This window comes from Triplophysa rosa, linkage group LG2, assembly GCF_024868665.1.
Source record: "Triplophysa rosa linkage group LG2, Trosa_1v2, whole genome shotgun sequence".
NCBI classification, from domain to species: Eukaryota; Metazoa; Chordata; class Actinopteri; order Cypriniformes; family Nemacheilidae; genus Triplophysa; species Triplophysa rosa.
The window spans coordinates 24,029,697-24,048,405 of NC_079891.1; the positions used below are offsets into that span (position 1 = coordinate 24,029,697).

General features: G+C 39.1%; 1 protein-coding gene and 1 long non-coding RNA gene across 2 annotated transcripts in view; one reads left to right on the forward strand and one right to left on the reverse strand.

Moving 5' to 3' along the window:
• LOC130551427 (uncharacterized) overlaps positions 1-6,723 on the forward strand; it is a 61,212-nt gene extending 54,489 nt beyond the window's left edge. Inside the window, exons 5-6 of the long non-coding RNA XR_008962594.1 lie at positions 6,101-6,190; positions 6,631-6,723. This is a non-coding gene — a long non-coding RNA (uncharacterized LOC130551427). The remainder of the gene's footprint in view (positions 1-6,100; positions 6,191-6,630) is intronic.
• Positions 1,534-17,629, reverse strand: adamts15a (ADAM metallopeptidase with thrombospondin type 1 motif, 15a). Its single transcript, XM_057329027.1, has 8 exons — positions 16,477-17,629; positions 8,630-8,762; positions 7,805-7,972; positions 6,564-6,850; positions 5,992-6,169; positions 5,701-5,876; positions 4,653-4,828; positions 1,534-4,186 (listed from the first exon to the last, which is right to left on the reverse strand). Exons 1-8 carry the CDS (start codon positions 17,434-17,436, stop codon positions 3,367-3,369), a joined length of 2,898 nt encoding a protein of 965 aa, XP_057185010.1. The 5' UTR covers positions 17,437-17,629; the 3' UTR covers positions 1,534-3,366.
• Between the last annotated feature and the right edge of the window lie 1,080 nt (positions 17,630-18,709).

The following is an 18,709-nucleotide window of genomic DNA, read 5'->3' on the forward strand; positions in this document are numbered from 1 at the left end:
TAACACACATCTGAAGATTTATAATATGGACTTCTCAACATTGATAATGCTCCAAAGCTCAAAACCTCTCAAGTCGGATAATTGCTGTTCCCTACAAAGTGTGAAAAGGAGCTAAATATTGTTTTTACAGTAAATTTGTGTAAACAATATTTTGCATCTGTAAGGACCCATACTCAAATGAAATGCCATACTCTTGATACTTGGTTGGATAAGCAATATGTCTCACCACTATATGGGACCTTTTTTACAAGCAAAATGTATTGAGACAAACTAACAGCTTATTTTCATGGTATTTGTGAAATAAATGAAAACATCCACACAGTATAAAATGCCAATGCAGAAGAAACAGTTTCTTCCTTATTTCACATACTAGAACTGTGTTACTAGATTGCGTTATTGTGGCACTGCTAATATTATTGGCTCCTGTAGGATAAGTTAAAATGCTTTTCTTCATTTCTAAGTCACTTTGGATAAAACGTGTCAGATGAATGATTGCATTTCAGTGTTGGGAAGTCTTGATGGTTTGAGAAAAGTTGTTGTTGTATCTGGTGGTTCTAGTGCAGAATCTCCTGAGTTTGTACATCTCTGCCAAATAATTTGGGTTGTGGTTTTTGTCACGGCCATTAATAGGAAAACAAGTTTCCAATAAAAAGAATTACAGTATGTACCATCAGTTTTACAGAGAACCTCTCCCAACTGTTTCTCATTCTCCTCTCTCTCCAATATCAGATCCTGAAAGAAAGAGTTCAAAGGTTTATGGGTCAGTGGTTTCAGACAGGATATTGGGATAGTGTTGTATTGGCAAGCCCATACCTGTATTTCCTTTTCTTGTCTGTCCATATGGTCAGGAAGCAGATGGATGGTTATGAGGGTGCCTATAGTAACAGAGATGTAGAATAAAACAGTATTCTCCAGCCTTGCCATCCCTCTATAACCTGTTCTTAGAGACAGTAAATGGTGAAGATGCACACATGTCCTTTTCATTTTGCCTTGTTAAACATATACAGTAACACAAATACTTAGTCAGGGCTCTCAATGGGTTAAATGCATGTCTTGTATAATCTCGCCAGAACAAACTGGGAAACACTCCAATGCAAACACTGCACTACAGATTTTTTTTTTAAGTTTTCATTATTATTCAGTCTTGTTTTATAGCCCATGCTGGTCTTATTTAGGTCATTTAAAATCACTGTTTTGGCCACTGACATACTGTAACAATGCTTTCTGCTTGATGTAATAACCCCAGTCTGTCTCAATACCCACAATGCACAGCGCTGACACGATTCTCAAAGTTATATACTCCTCAGTGATTGAGGTCAGATTGCCTTAAAAGGCCTGAGACGACGAGCTTGCAGCTGTTACATTCTACTGCTTGAAATATTACCTCTTTTTTCCATTATTCTCTCCTATCCCTGTCTCGGGAGTTCAAAGATATTTCAGTGTTTTTATTCCTGCATGCAGACGGTCATGTTGTCTGGATAAGGCCATAGAACCAATTTGACACAATTATCAACAATTAACTAAAGAAAGGATGCAAACTGTACAACAAAATAATTCTAAATGTTTTATTAGGAATAAATACCTTAAAGCATTGACAAGGAAAAAATATATTTATGTGTAACAAGACATAATAGGTATTTACATGACTTGTGCACAGCCAGATGGATGTATACATGGTATACAAGCCCATGCAGGACAATGAAATCTTTTGCTGTACAAAAGCGCAAAAGAAAAATATGCATTAAAGTAATACAGAAACCATCTTTTAGATGGACGATATGGTCACTCTGAAGAACCTCAATCACAAATGGAAAATGTTTCGTGTGTTTCAGGGACTGTCTACAAAGAAAAAAATCTCGCCACTAAAGCGCAGGGCGGGACACTGTATAACCGTCTGCCACCAGCCACCAGTTCTTATAAATTCATTATAATAGCAAAAATAACTTAGTTAAAATGGCAACTGTACCAGACAGGGCATGATTATAGCAGCTGCACCTCTGGCTCAGTGGTAGAGAAGTGAAGGAGTACATGTTGGTGAACAGCATTACAACAACAGCACAAAAGGGGGACTCCTTTTTTAAAATTGGACGAGAAGGGAATGTTTTTGGCAGTATAAAACGTGCCTGACAGCGAGACATATGCTGACCAGAAAAACTGGGTATGCTGAGCTAAATAACAGTGGGGACTTTGGGGAGATGAATGGACATGTGAAAAATCTAACGGCAAAAGGCATACATGCTAACGCGCATAATGATAAGACACAGACCTTGTATACACAAAACTGTCTTCTTGCCGTTTCATTTTAAGGGGCTAATATATCTCTTAAGGCAAAAATATTTCTCTGGTCTGCACTTTGTAAAAATGGCCCCTTCTGAGCTACTGCACATCATATTGCAGTGGTAAAGATGGATCGTTGGATTGCATGAAAGGGCATGATGGAAAATAGCTGTGCTTGGCTGAGACGACTTCCAATCACAATACTAGACCGATGACTTCATTTAACTGTGAGATGTAAAGCATGCTTCCTGCTTCCTCGCTCTACTTGTTGTGCGTTGCAAAAAATGTTAATATTTAGGTCTGTTTGTTGATATGGAGATTGCGCTTGCACTAAAACCTTATGTATGTGAAAGGAGAGAGCTGCTTGCATGTAGTTGGTTTTGAAGTACAGCAAAATGTGTAAAAAACCTATTTAGTAAACAATTTACAAATATTAACCTCTGTGGAGGTTCTGAATATGACTAATCGCTCCCCAGATGATTTTCCCAAGACGCCATTGCTGCTCTCTGTGCTTTTAAGAGTTGCAGCCAGTTCCATGCAGTACATGGGCATTTTCCGAGCTAGTTTATTATATACCCTGTGGAATGTTTCTGTTAACCCAGATGGAGGACATCAGTGTTTGGGTTGGGCTCCACTGCAAGCATTCATTGAAGATCACTTCACACATCAATAGCTCTCACACAAAAAGTACCTTTACACTTGTGTAAAATTCAATCAAAAGCAATGGATTTGTGCAGTGTGGGATTGTTGTGAACAGCATTGAAAACATTATGCATATTTTTATGTTGTTTTGACCATACTTAAGTAGCACCTGTTGACGTAAATGCCATGCTTATAAATTTGGTCTCATCCGGATGATTTTGAAGTCTTATTCAACAATTTGGCTACAGTTAGAGGTAGAAAACTCTTTGCAATCGTGTTCAAGGCAGTTGAACTGTTGTCTGTCTCATGACTTTCATTTGCAAGTGTTTGCTACAGTTTTATCTTTCTCTCTTTCAGAAAGCATAAACTATATAGCCTCTTTTTTGATCTTTCCTCAGTTGAATATTTAATGTGACACAATGTAAGGTCCATTTATGGAGGTAAGGATTATTTACAAGGAGTCAGTGAACAGAAGTCCAGCTCCTGCGGTTTCTTCTTGCCTGAGCATTGCTCCCTGGGCAGCAGTTTTCCTGTACTTGTTGAACAAAGAAGCAAGCGCCGTTTGAACCCCTTCCCACAGGTCTTGGAGCAGGGGGACCAGTCGCCCACCTCCCACATGGGGCAAGGATCTCCGCATACCCGAATGGTGCTGGGCTTTTGGTCAGGGTCACAGTCAAGCCCAGGCCCACCATCCCCTTTAAGACATTGCATCAGTCTCTTCTGGAGTCCGTTTCCACAAGTAACAGAGCACACATCCCACCCTCCAGCCACCCACTTCGCCGGTGACGGTAAGCTTTCTTTGCCGTAAAGCGGTGAGATGTTGTCCTTGAGGAGGTCTAGCTCTTTTCCAACTTTATCGATTTCTCCCTCTTCCCTAAGGACGCTGTTTTCCGCACGTGCCCTTTCCTCCTTCTTTTGCACCTTGTTTTCTTTGCTCTCCCGTGGCAGGAAGAAGGAATAGCGAATACGTGGAGGTGTCATCTGGCCCACCGACAACACCTCAATGACCAGGGCCTCACCCAGAGGCTTAACCGCCTGAACTGTCTCAGAGGAACCAATGGTTCCACTGTAGCGGAGCAAGCTCCCTTTTACGAGAATGTCTTTCTCCATGGCCGAAACCACGTAGTTTCCATTGAGCAGGTACTTGCTCTGGCTGTTCTTCACAGCAAGGTAGTTGTCGTCACTCAGAATTCCTTTATAGCCACGCTGTCTGATGTCGATGTTAGCGGCTCCCACAGGAAGCATGACCACAAAGTTGTAGCCATGGCTGAGAAAAGAAAGGTCAGAAAAATGAGTCAGAATGATTCTTCTTTAGTGTGTAAATAGGCCAGTATGTGACAAAAAAAACATTACTAATAAAAACTATTGGTAACACTTATTTCTCACTATTAAGTAGTTGTAATTAGCATGCCTATTATTGGCATTATTATTCTGCATGACCATACTCTACATCCCTAATCCTACCCAATACCTAAACCTAACAACTACCTCAGTAACTATTAATGAGCAACAAATTAAGAGTTTTTTGAGGAAAAAGTCGTAGTGATTGGTTTGTTAATAGCGAGAATTGCCCCTATACTGAAGTGTGACCAAACTATTTCATCATAATCAAAAGCAGCTTTGTAATGATGTACAGTGGGTGATTTTGAAGATTTGCATGATTTTAAATTATGTCTGGGTTCTATTGGACAGGTATGTGTTGTTGTACAGCATAGTGCATCAAGATCACTCACATGGGCTTAGTGAAAAGGCCTGACACCTTCTTGCAGTTCTTGTTATCTCCTCCACATATACCACACTTGTCAAACTTCTTGTTGGAGCCCAGTTTTCCATCACAACCTGCCTTGATGCATTTGCCTTGCACACAGACAGATGAGGAGTCAGGAGAACATGGTGTTCCATCCACAACCTATGAAAAGCACAGAAAAGCAACCTATAATTTAGCTTGCATAAATTATGAAAACCTCAGGCCAGATTTAAAACATTTTTTCACTTGGACATGTGGTGCCAGTGTGTATAGGATGATGCACTAGTGTCCGGTAATGGTTGATGTGCAGCTATGCCATGAAAACCCATGCATACGTGAGCAATGACTTTTTGAATAGCTAACCTCTGTAGTGACCTTGTTGTATGGTGACAACATGACAAAATAATTATATTTGACCAAAAACAAACATTGCATAATGTCTAATGATTATGATTAAACGAATCATGTTTCTTATTCGTAATCTATTGTAAATATAGATGTTAAATGAAGACACACAAGTCATATACAGCAAGTACTGTACATCCACAGAAGTCGCTTGGTTTCAGCACAGCTTTGCAATGCGGTCTGATTTTAACCATATCAATATGAGTGCGTAGGTGTTCCAGCCAAAAGCGTAACATATGAGTCTACGTAGTATGTCTGCTACTAAGCTATTTCTGTCCCCTCCCTATCTGTTGACAGCTTGTTTTGGATGATGTGCACCTTCAAATGAACAACAGCACTTTCTGAATTACTGTACAATCTCTGGTATTGTTTTGTTATTTTACCAACATGGCAGTCTTATGAACATATCTCTGATGTTTTCTGGTGCCATGATGTAACAGTTGCATCTGTGAAGTTCTGTGAAAACTTTATAGAAAATAAAACAGTATGCATAATACTGTATTTAGTTTGAACTCCCAAAATTGATGCTTAATGTTTTATCATCACATTCTTTTCACTGACCATTTGTTTTTAAAATGAGTTTTGTACCCGTTTTGTGGAAATTGCGTATTAACATTTTTATCGCTCACCTTTGGGGCGAGGACGTAGAAGTAGCCTGTTCCATTTGCCCTGCAGATCAGCTTGCACATATCTTTGGCGGACACGCCAGAATATTTGGGCACCCACACCACAGATGGGGTCAGCCGGTTAGTGTTCAGACTGAAGCCATTATAAGCTTCACACTGCTCCTCACGATAGCTCTTGCCTACAGACAAAAGTGAGGCAGATGGTTACAAATGGTCACACATGTAATACAAATCAGAAGTTATATTTCTGCTACCTGTTGTTAGTGTATAACATTATTAAAAGGGTTTTAATACCTGTGTCAGGGCATGGATTGAGGTTGCAGGACCGATATTTAACTCTCACTCCCTGGCAGTATTTTCCACCATTAACTGGAACTGGGTTAATACACTCTCGTTTTGACAGCTGTACACCACCTCCACAAGATCTGGAACAAGTTCCGAAAGGTCCCCATTTACCCCATCTGCCATCCACCTAGGAGAAAGAAAAAGAGAGGTATGTCACTCCCTTGACCTTCACAGTGTACTCTGTTTTACCTCTAAACTCCACGTGACCACTACAAAGATGTACACAACTTATGTGCAGAATTGCTAAGCAACAAGGCAAATAAACCAGTGCAACAGGTCGAGAGAAGTACGTTTAACAGGTTGCCATCCTTATGTCAAATCTTTGTTGTGGTCACATGATATTTATCACATTGCAATGTGGACTCCTTTAAAGGGGCCACTGTGTTAACAAACTGGTTGTTAAACTTTTCTGAAACACAGTGCATGTGAAAGTATGACTCCGTTTATAACTAATATTTGGGGGTAACCAGTGCATGTGACCACTTAAACGCTAATATGTTCACCTACAGTACATGCATTACCTTAGTTTTAGGCATTTCTTGTTTCTCTATACACGTGCCCCGCATACAAAGCTGTCCGTCCCCACAGCTGGTCCCGTCTGCCCATGGAAAGTGTCTCGTCTGGCACACCAGCTGCCCACGGGTCTTCCCCGTGCACCATAAGCGCTGACATGGTGCCTGCATGAAGGGGCAAGGCTTCGAACCAGCTCCGAACGCAAGCTCGCACTGCCGCTCTAGACTGTATGATGCGCCGGGGAGCACATCTGGCAGAGCTAAAGGTTTCTGAGGTTGATCTAGCAGACAGTCACCTGCAGAGATGACAGGTAATGATAGAACATTATGCTACACATGTATGAAACTTTACAGTTTTGTATAAAAAACAAGGCACCAAAAGTATTTGGAGACTAAAACTACACTTACAACTACTTAATTTATTCACTGAAAATTTAATTGCATTAGATAACATATTATTCAAACCAAGTTGCATCTGCAAATAAATGATACAAGAGCTTTTCTCAAAATGAACTTAACTTTTCTTAGTCATTTTAGCAAAAACATTTATCCAAACAGTGATTTTATTGGATGTAAGAAGTTAAAACAGGTGAAGTTCATCACAATAACTTTGTACACAATTCATAGTTTCATAAAGTGTCCAAATACTTGTCTTACCTTGTTATTTTTTATGTACATGTATATTTTGTATCTTGATTCTGATGTTTCATAGAATGCCTGGATATTTTTTCAATTTCTAAATACATTTTTGTGTATACTGTACACCCATAAAACACATTAATTAACACAATTAATTTTCCCTTTGTGTCCCATTTATATCTTTTTTAATTATGCAAAAATGCATTACTTTATCTAAGTGCTCCAACTGTTCACTTCACAAACTAAGCAGTGTTGACATTAAATATTTGCCCTAGATTATGTATATGCACATATTAAAAAATATATATACATATGTCTTACTCCACAAAATGCAAATAACAGCACTGTAAGACCTCACTGTAAAACTTCACAAAAACACTTCAGTCCCTGTTACGTCAGCCCCAGTTACGTCAGTCACAGCACTGTTTCAATAAAGTTTTAGATCACCGAATTGTTGCAAGCTGCTAGCTGACCTTGGGATAACTGTTTCTTTTAAGAGACACTTTCAGAAAGCATCAACACCGACATGCTAAACCCAGGTTTAACCATCACTCTGAGCACACACACATACACACACCCCAGCTGTTCCCATGTGGCTTCCTTTGACTTACCGTGTCCACTGTCCAAGTAGTCAGTGATAATGGCAGCACTGCATGGGGACCAGGGACTGGTGCGATTGATTCGGATCAAAGTGGGAGACATCATGTGATTGTCCTCCAGCTTGCCGAACACCTCCTCACATGCCTTAACATTATCGTGGGGCATATTGAAGACATGTCCTGTCGAGGAGAAGAGCAGTAGAAAAGATGAAAACACAGGACATGGAAAAGAAGAAATGTGATGCGTGTCAGCACTGAATGCTAATGTAAATGAACCATCTCTTGAAATTTTATGCAAATGTGAATTCGGATTTTAGACTTTTATTTCACAATTCCAATAGTTTTGGTCACATTTTCCTGTCAGCAGTCAGGCCACATTTATATTGAACAACTTTTGCAATCCGTCCAAAAGCTCTCCACATTTCCTCCCTGGCCTTGAGGGGAAACTTTACCAAAACCGCCTCTGAGGCTTCCCACATGGAATTAAGCCACTTCAGTAAAGCTTAGCTTTCCTCAATGGTTCCACAAAATCCTAAAGAAATGTCTGAGAAATTATTATGTTTAAGAGGTCATTTAAACTGAATATCCTTAATCTTTCAGACAATATTCTGGAGTTCTTCCAGTGGATTTTGTAAGCAGAAACTATTGGCTCTAGTCCCAGATATTAAGATGCATTGGTGAACATTTAGTTTAGGGGATTTCTCAAAACAAAATGATAACAGGTCTGTCTTGAAATCTTTATGTTGTATGCTATATTGATGTTAAAAATCAATATCAAAGTTTTTTACCTCCAGAACCCGGCTGTATGCTCTGAACTGTACATCTGTTTACACTTACCAAGCTCATGGGCAGTAGTGAAGGCTGATGGCAACCCATCATCTTCAATCACAGAGCAGCTTCTCTTGGGGTCACACATGGTGCCTACGTCTGCCATACCCAGCGTGTCACAGGTTGAGGCTCCACACAGGTCCTAAATCAGTAAAAGACAAACAAATTGTCATCACCCTTTAATTTGCCTTTTGTAGATTCGAGATGAGGCTGCTGTGTAATTTGACATGGGTACAAATTGAGGTTTCCTTCATTTAGCTTAACCACTCTTAACCAAAGTGTGGTTAAGAGGACTTTTTTAATATTTCACACCCTTAGTCTTAAATAAATGTCTTAAATAAACAATAGGCCCAAGTCTAAAACTAAGTGTTATCAGTCAAATGATTGAAGTTGATGTTTGAAAGGCTTCAATCACGGACACTGAATGTAAAGCTGTGTTTAAGGTGTATTAAAAACGCACTCTATTTGCCATTCCAAAAGCACCTTCAGGAACATAGATATTTACCCTGAAAATGAAAATTGAATTTTGATTGAAGCGGACATTTTTCAAATGCCCAAAATATCTCTAATTCCTGGCATTAAATGAGTTACTTATTGGTGTACCTTGTGGCCTTTCAATTCGAAAGAATTTCCAGCTGACCTATATTTTTTCACCACACAGTTTAAAATAGATCTGCCCGAAATGTCTGTCGAGCTCTTCTGACTCAACATCATAATAGTAGGTTTGCTTGTCGACCATATCCCATGGTGCAACACCCTCGTCTAGCGAATCCCAAAAAAAGACCTGAAAACATCTTTCTGGTCATGACACAATTAAAGGGAACAATTTTTTCCACTTTTAGGAGAGAAAACGTTTATATAACAGTAAAACTCCTTTAAACACCTTCAGTCCGAAATGTTTTTACAAATCTATGACTGCTGATGAAAGCTCAAACCGTGTCAACTATTTGAACTGTACAGTACTGTATGTATGATTAAAAATACTTCGTTGATAAGCACGGACCTTAACCATTTGACCTATAGTTGTCACATCCTCATCTCTTGTTTTTATGTGAGACCAGCTGCTAAATCACAGGGATCATCATGACAAGTCTCTGTCCTTTCTAAAAAAAGATCGCTGTCAAAATTTGGATTCTTTAGTCATCATTTTGTGACTTTTTGTCTGTTTCATGATCTGTGATTATGATCTATGAGAAAGATTATTGATGTAAAACTGAAACTTGGTCTCTCTCTAAATCATGCTGGATTTTGTCCACGAAGATTTTCCAATCATTAGTTTGACAGTGCGTCACAAAGGCAGCTGATTACCGAGACACTCAAGCATCATAACTGTGGTATTTAGGTTATCACTTTGGTCATAGTACACATCACAAACAGGGATTGAGGGCAAATTCTTAAAACAGTTAAGTTTAACCATATATATGCACTCTGTATGTGCAATGCATAGTTGAATAAAGTCTTTGTACATTTTTTGACACATTTACCAACTATTACTGGCCACTAGAGCAGGCAAGAAATTTAAATTTAAAATCAATGTTCAATGCAAAAATGCTCACAGCGCATGCATGTAAATACTGGTAACATTATGCACATTATGTTACTTTGGACTCCTTGTGTCCGATGACATGATTTTGTAAAAATGGGGTTCTACGGAGTTCTAAGCTCTCTTTATTTGCCAGGTAGACGAATCTGACTTTTTGAGGCTTAATGTAACTTAGGCTATACTGTAAACCAGCGCCCTCAGCGATTCCATAAATAATGAGCCCAGTGTCCTCTAAGCCATTGTTATCTGTCCATTGTTTCTCTTCAATCATCTCCTCTGTTTGGTCAGAAATCTCTTTATTCATACCAAAACTGTGGATAAAGATCAGGGGTTGGGGATTTACCCACACTCTCCACAAGCAGTGTTGACCCAATTGGCATCCAACGTCGTAAACATACGACTTCTATTATGCCTTTACAAAATCCAAACTGTTCCATATGTGCACTCCTCTCTCTCATGTGCTCACTCACCCATTCTCTTTTTTCTTTTTTCACTTGCTCTCACCTTATACTTCACATTTTCTATAGATACCGTTGTTTTACTATATATGATGAACTAACACTATCCATGCAGAATAAATGACAGAGTAAGTTCTGGCATGAAACTCTAGATGGCGCAGTCTTAAAGTCTAAACCAATCTGACATAATAATTACTACCCGGTGAAGTTGATTGGTTCCCTCCGTATCAGCAGCCAATGAGCTTGCTGCTCTACGTTTAAATATTGGCTAGAGTTTGTTGTAGCAGCACGCGCATTTCAGAAACCCTCCTCCTTCCCCAGCTCCACTTGTATAGATCTGCTACAAAGTGATCACGTAAACTATGGGGGTTTATTCATATGTTATATGCGCAGCAGCAGCATTCCTTATATGCACACAGCAGCATGCTGTGGATGTATTGGCAGTAGCAAGTCTCTGTACTTGCGCCGCCGCAGCAGCATAGCAGATCTTTTCCGACAAGACCAAATACATTTATACGTCATGTACACTACCATGCCAAACCCTCCGAGAGTTGTCATGACAGAACTGTACGGAATTATAGGTATTGCCACTCAGGAACTGTAGTGTTAGTAATGAACCATGAACGACAATAAATTTAAAAAACAAGCTTATGGGGACAGTCAATGTTGGTAACTAAACAATGGCGGTACCCATTAATTTGCATTGGTTTTGTGTCTATACAATAGAAATGAGTGGGTAACACCGTTGTTCATTACCAATACCTTTCAAAATATTTTCTTTTGTGTTCTGCAAAAGAAAGTCTTACAAGTTTAAAATTTTCAAGAGAGTGATGAATGATGACAGAATCTTCATTTTTGGGTGAACTATCACTTTAAGCATTAGGTGAGCATGGATTGTGATTAACCGATCACATTCCATGCCGATGCCTTTTTGGATGCACTGCCAGCATTCAAAACTATATCTGCTGGTATTACTATTCCACTGTGTTACTTTACACATTTTGTTATTTACCCTGTTATAAAATGAATCATTCAGACTGCCTGGATAAGCCATTTCTTAAATTTTAAAATTATAGGTGCATTCTATTATAAGGCATAACGTTTCTGAATTGCTTGACAACCATATATTTTAAACATTTGTTTTGGCTTTTTTTACAGGAACACTGTTAATAATCTACCTAATTTAAGTATTTAGTTCATTTAAGCATTTGATTAAAAACTAATTTGCAAAAGATAAACCATTCTGTACTTAGAACTGTTGTTAATGTGGCATTTTCATACAAATTGATGTATGTGACCTAATGCAGAGCCCACCATGAATTCGAATCCTCTATTTCATTCCTCTAATTCCTCTGCTAACGTTAAAAATGACACTACGCCTTTAGATGGTGCTCTTTGATGGACTGCTGAATCGAGGATTTCAACAAGCTTGCTGTTACCAACTAACCAAATTACATAAGAACTCAGGGATCCGTTATCAATTAACAAGGCACTACATTGCACCGAAACATCAAGTAATAAGGTAAACAGAACTATTTACAATCTGGAATAAACAATGTCTCTAAAAAGTGAGGGCAGTGTGCATTGCAGAAGCACATAAAAGGCAAACATTACGATGTAAAGTAGATTAATTTACATCATCTTGTTCAGGGCAGAACAAAGACAACACACCTTCAGGGGAGCTCATATAGTTCCTCTAATTATTTGGAACAGATTCTCAAACTTGCAGGATTTAACAATGTTATGGCACTAGCTGATTTAAAGGGTATAAAGATTTCCCCACGGGGCTGTAATTGTAATTGGCTCTTCCTTCTTAACAACTTCTTTACATAGCAGATTATATTCATGGATGGATTCTCGCATGGGCCTACCGGGTATTTGTCCAAGGCCCCAAATCAGCAGGGGGCCCTGATGCACTGCAGAAACGTTGCATATTTACTAGAAATTATTTTTTAAATAATTATTGTTTCATACCAATTACTGAGTAATCTCAAACCAGTTGTTGCTATAATCGGCAAATAAAAATAAATTACAGCGCTCGGTGGCGAGGGGCACCGAATGGTGAGGGTAAATAATTGTATCATATAGAACCACAAGTTTAAAACAACTTGATTATTCAAAATATGCAACATAATGGAAACAACAAACCATAAAGTGGAGCTATTAAAATGTAAATTATTAAAGAAAAGCATACTCGCTTTCTTAAATGGCTATAAAATGGAAACTGGTGAGAGCACTGAACTTTAATGATGCTGGGGAAAGGTTTTCTTGTAGGACAAAAAGGAAAGAAAGCCTTATCAGCTACAGTAATCTTATCTTTACTTTTTATGAGCTTCTTAATGTTTGTGGTGGTGTTTAGGTTGTTACTTGTGTTTGTACTAGATGCCTGAAACAGCACAGTGTGGATAGACTGTAACGTTATAGTAAATTGAACAGTGTGAAAGTGTGAAAAAGGCATATTGCATTAGCGAAGCTGTCGTGAATAGAAGTATAGACAACTTCGCAAGATGTAAACACTGGTGCAGAAACATCTTACATATACAATTCAATCTTTAATATATTCGTTTAACATTTTGATTTAGTTATAAATGTTCTGTTGGATGTATGTTCAAACGACTGTGTAGTGTTAAAAAACTGAAACAGGAAGTTCTTCTGGACCTGCACTGGATATGCGTTGCTTACGTTTTCCAAAGTGGTCTATAGCCATGCTATAATCTTTTTGAAACCTCTGTGAAACAATGGGCTATTTGCACTTCCTTCATTGTTAATATTCGTTTAAACCTGCATGACTGGAAATGATTCAAAATTTTGTTGCCGTACTTATGATTATATTATAGAGATGATATAATAAATACCCACAATATCCAGTGTTGAATTTGGTGTCTCTTCATCATTTAACAGAAAATGACTTGGTGAGGTCACAGCAGAACTTTCCAAATGGAAAGATATGTGGTTTCGTTTGGAATTAAACATTCCATAGGCTTCAGCTGGGATCGGCGCTTTGCAGCAGGTGGGCCATGACATGCGGGGTTCCTCTCTCTATTTTTCCCTTTTGTGTCTCTTCACCACCTTCAGCTTTTCTCTCATTAAATACCAGTAATGGGAAACAGAAGGGTGTGGGATGAGAAATTGGGGGAAAGAATCAGATCGCTCCCAGCTGGAAGTGCAGTTAGGGGAAGCTCTCTGAGAAACTTCCCATTAGTGTATCTCCCAGCGTCCTGTAAGTAATCCCCTTTAACTTTTGTATTCATTGGCTTGCTAAACGAAACGGATTAAGTGGGATGTGTATGTTATCACATGAATGTGGAAGAGGTTGATGGATAATTCTCCTGGTTTATTGTCCTAATTTCAAAATTCTCTTGGGATCTGACAACACCCTCCACACGATAATAAAAACCTTTCTATAACATAATTTTAATGACAGCTATGTCCACACGCCTCTATTAAATCATCCAGGGTCCAAAACAATTTTTTACCTAATTTACTGGCCAGAAATATTTCTAGCCAACCATAAGACTGTATTGTGCTTGATTTTAAAATATGCGTTGGATAGAGACATTTCGACCAAGGTAAAAGACGTTTTCTTGTTTTTATTGAAGTCAATTGATCATACTTTTAGTTTGATATAAATTATGTATCATGTTGCAGTTTCTAATTTACTGGCCAGCTGGCAGGTAACTGTGTTATTTACTCTCCAAACCAATTTTGGCAAATGCCACTTGGATTTGAAGATAAATGTTTGGTAATGTTTCTCCCTGTGTGCAGTATATCCTGCTTGTTATTTCATTCATCCTTTTCGTGATTTACACTGACTTGCATATTTTATCTAGTCTAAGACGTTTTTATGTAGGTTAGCACATGTACAACTATAACCCATCTCCACCTCCTCTTGACTCATTCAAGGCCATGGAGAAACTCCACAATCTCTTTCTCTGTCTTCAGGGAGTAATGAACAATGATTGGAAGAATGTAGGGAGTAACTGTGCTCTCTTGCTAAAATGCTTCATCAGTTCCCTTTGGAGACGAAACAATAAAACATGAACTCCCTGCAGAATGATTCACTACAGCTGGCCTATGTCATCCAGACCGTGCAGACATAACTGGTCTGCATGGTCAGCTCAGGTCATGTGTAACTGCAGCAGATTAGATACAAACATGCTCATCTGGCATGTTTGCAGCTGGCAATAGTTTTGGGGTGTTTCTGAGAAACAGATGATGGCTTAGGAATGAGTTTGTATGTGTAATGTAGGAGTTTATGTGGGAATGACCGAGTCCTGAATACCAGGCATTATTTATAACCGCTCCTCGGTATTGCCCTGGCTATTGTCTTTGATCAACAGCTGATAACACTGAGTGCTGAAATAAATGGAAACGATGCTCGGGGGCTCCCATAATTTATTTCATCTGTCAGTCCTTTAATAGATGCATGTTGAATAAGGCAATGGGGTTAAATAAGGGCAGAACAATGTTAAGGTTATAGATACCATTGATGGGGAGCAAAAGTAAAGTTGATCACTGTACAAGTTTGCTTGTTTGCGTTTAATTGGAACAGTTTACCTAAAAATGGCAATTACGTCATCATTTACTTACCTTATGTAATTCCTTTTCAGTTTTTGTCTGGTGACAAATACTGACTTTTAATTTTATCTGTCCACGCAAAGATTATTTTATAGCTTTAGTTAACCTGAAAAGTAGCTTATGAATGCCACATTTTATTGCTTTCATTTGGTGCTTTTTGTTGTTATTTTGCAACTTGAAAGACCTGTGCCAATTAAATTTCATTATATATAAAACAACTTTATGTTTATATGTTTATCTTTATAGAAAACAACTTTTACTTTGCGCGTCCACAAAGTGCGAAATCCGCCGGTCTGTGATCCATCCCTGTCCTCTACCTGTATACTGAAACGACTCTCCTCATCTGTCGCATTTATGTGTTGCATGGAAGAAAGTCACAGAGGTTTGGAACTATGTGATGATGAGTCAGTAATGGCAGGATTGTCATTGTTGGGTGAACTGTTCATTTAAATCTGAAATGTCACTCTTCAAGTTTTCCATTCTGATAGGACCTGCAAAAGTTAATCTGATCCACATCTGATCTTGTATTAAAGTTATCGATGCTCTGTCATCTAAAGTTATGCTAGTCCTGCATTTAAATGATTATTTATAAAGTCAATTGGGGTAGCAATCCATTTATGTTGGTGCTTTGCATTTCATTGCAGATTTTCCCTAGATTTGTTGCATTGCTTATGATTCAGTATGTGCATTCCTACTTGCAATGCCAACAGAGGGCAGTAGCCCCAAGGCAGACCTAACCCATGACCCTAACAACACTAATAAACATGATGGGAACCCTGTGGCGACTGCAGGTCAGCTGAGGAGGCTGCTCTTGTTGAAGCCTGCCCTTTGCTTAGTGAGACACAAAACACATTTTTAGAGTTTAAATAAGTCCCATATCCCGTTCCGAATATATTGCTTTTGGGTGAAATTAAGAACCCACCAGAGTGTGTCCATATACAAAAAAAATGTTAATCAGAATACATTTACATTCATACATTTAAATGCATTTAATTTGTAGGTCTTTCCTGGGTATCAAACCCATGACCTTTGCGCAATGCTTTACCAAGTGAGCTACAGTGGTGATTACAACGTCATCATAAATCATGTCTAAATTGCTTTTGCTTATTGGCTAAGTAAATTGCAGCACCCTGTGTGTTGTTCAGTTTTGTTTCATGTTGCAGGACATCTTGATATAATTACTGGGAGTTCTATTAGCAGGATCATTCAAGGATTCAGTGTGTTGTAGCGCTGCTTAGCGGACTGCCCCCTGTTGACGAAGCATAGATTACCCTTACCTGTTTTGTGAATAGGATGGCCGTATCCCAATACTCCGGATGCTTGTCATTGTTCTTGTTGAGCTTCTTTTGCCAGGTGCAGAAATTACGCAGGGTCATCGCCGCGTTCCCGGAAACCTTGGGTCCTTTCTCCTCCTCGTTAATCACCATAAACTTGACAACCACTATGTTGATAGAGTTGAGAATGGTAGGGTGTTTGTAAAGCCTTGCTGCCACTGACATTAAGGTCAGCACGTAATGCTTAAGGTCGTCACCGTGGAATTTGGCCATTGACTCATCGGCCACCACTAATGTCTCAACATAACGCGGAATGGAGACAAATCTTTTCGAGCGATTTTTCAGGACTGACATGCTCATATTCTTAATGTGTTGTTCCTTCATGTGTCTAAACTTTGCCAAAGACTGGGCAACGCTGTTGGTCACGCCGCTGTCCACGCCGCATCTTGACGTGGAGTTTCCACTCAGATTGGCGTTGGACCTGCGGCTAATAAAATGCGCATCCATATTGTCCCAATCGGTTGCCGAGGCGGTGTCGTTGGAAGCCGGCTTAATGAAATATTCCCAGCCATCATAGCCAAATGCGCCCTGCAAGCCTTTGCATAAACTCAGAGCTGCATAGGAAATGGGATCGGAATTCACCTCACCGGCATAGAAACACCGGCTCACATCTGCGCTCTGTGCTGAATTCTGTGTAGTTGCGTCCGTGTGTGACGAGAAGCTTGGGGCAAGGAAGCTGGAGTCCGACTGCAAATCGAGTACAAAATCTTGTTCAAATGCACTTATTTTGAATACAACTCTTTGTGGCAACATGTTCTCTTCAACACTGAATAAGATGCTCTTCCCAAGCCTCTGATGATCCAGTCTGACGGGTGCGCAAAATTGACTTTGCATTGAACCAGCAATTTCCCATTGAACGTAAAACACATTAACAAAAAGAACTGACCTTAGCAACAAAAACATGATTGCGCGCGATATGCAAAACAGTTTTGGTGCACCAGAGACTTATTTGATGTATAAATCGCGAATTGAGAAAAAATAGTTTTGAACGTAAGAGTATTCCAGGATACGATACGCTACAATGTTGCCTTTGCGCGTCCACAAAGTGCGAAATCCGCCTGTCTGTGATCCATCCCTGTCCTCTACCTGTATACTGAAGCGGCTCTCCTCATCTGTCGCATTTATGCGCACACGTCATGTGTAAACATCAAGAGCTACTAATCAGATTTTGGGGAGGTGCTCGAGTGCGCTCATTGGGTATGCCTCTTAGTTTAAGGTTAGCCCGCAACTTGTAGCTGTGTGACTTCGCGCATCATCAAACTGGGTCGCTGTTCGAGCCGGGTTTCCCTCCCACTTAGTTTTACAGACAGCATCCAAACAGTGACTTGGATGAGGTGACCGACGTACATCTGCGCTGGCTGCAACTTGTTATTATTTGTCCATATATATGCATTACAATGAAAACGCAAACATATTAAGTGATTGTTCGTGTTTAAAGTGAATTATGGAAATGACAGAGGTACTTATGTATATATTTTGCTACAGGAAACTAATGATATCTGCCAATTATTTCTATAATATGATTATCTGACAATAGGAATACATTTTGTGCCTCAATTTTAGCTGTCACCTTAGTATTAAGTACGTTATTAGTAAGAATAGCAAGTGTGTATAATATTTTCTGGCATTAGCTGTCACCAAAGTAAAATTCAAGCTGCTTAAGTTAAAATGCTTAAATTGGCCAGTGTAGTCAGTTGTTCAAAGGAGTTGCATCGACATCTTGTGGTAAAAACATGTCAGGGGTGCTTTATTAACTTTTATCCTGACCAATATGTACGACTGGTCAATTTAAATCACCCTCTTATTATGGCGCACAAAACAAAGCAGTAGTTTTTGGATAGTGTTTTTTTTTTTGTCATTTGTACAGTAAGATCTCATTTTGAATGTTATTTCAACAGAAAGCACACAGTTAACGATTTGATACTAGTACAAATGTTACAATACTGCCGCTCAGTGGTGGTTTTCATCTTATGTCATTTAATTGTGGCACTGTGCAATGATAATTCTGTATTACCAATAACATGTTATGTGTGCCTTTGTTTAATTGTTGGTTTTTGGAGACTTTATGAGTCTGATCGTAATCTCAAACTCTTAAAACCCCCCTCGGGGATGACATTTGTTATTTAATGTATACTACAAATAAAGGGGGTATAACATGCCGTAGCGAGCACAGTTA

What these genes read in the sequence shown, in the direction of transcription:
- adamts15a (XM_057329027.1), bottom strand. Translation starts at nt 17,436, where the DNA reads ATGTTTTTGTTGCTAAGGTCAGTTCTTTTTGTTAATGTGTTTTACGTT. An exon ending in CAATCCATGCCCTGACACAG is followed by an intron (nt 5,877 to 5,991) that starts GTATTAAAACCC and finishes TTTTGTCTGTAG; the next exon opens with GCAAGAGCTATCGTGAGGAG. An exon ending in TCTACGTCCTCGCCCCAAAG is followed by an intron (nt 4,829 to 5,700) that starts GTGAGCGATAAA and finishes TGCTTTTCATAG; the next exon opens with GTTGTGGATGGAACACCATG.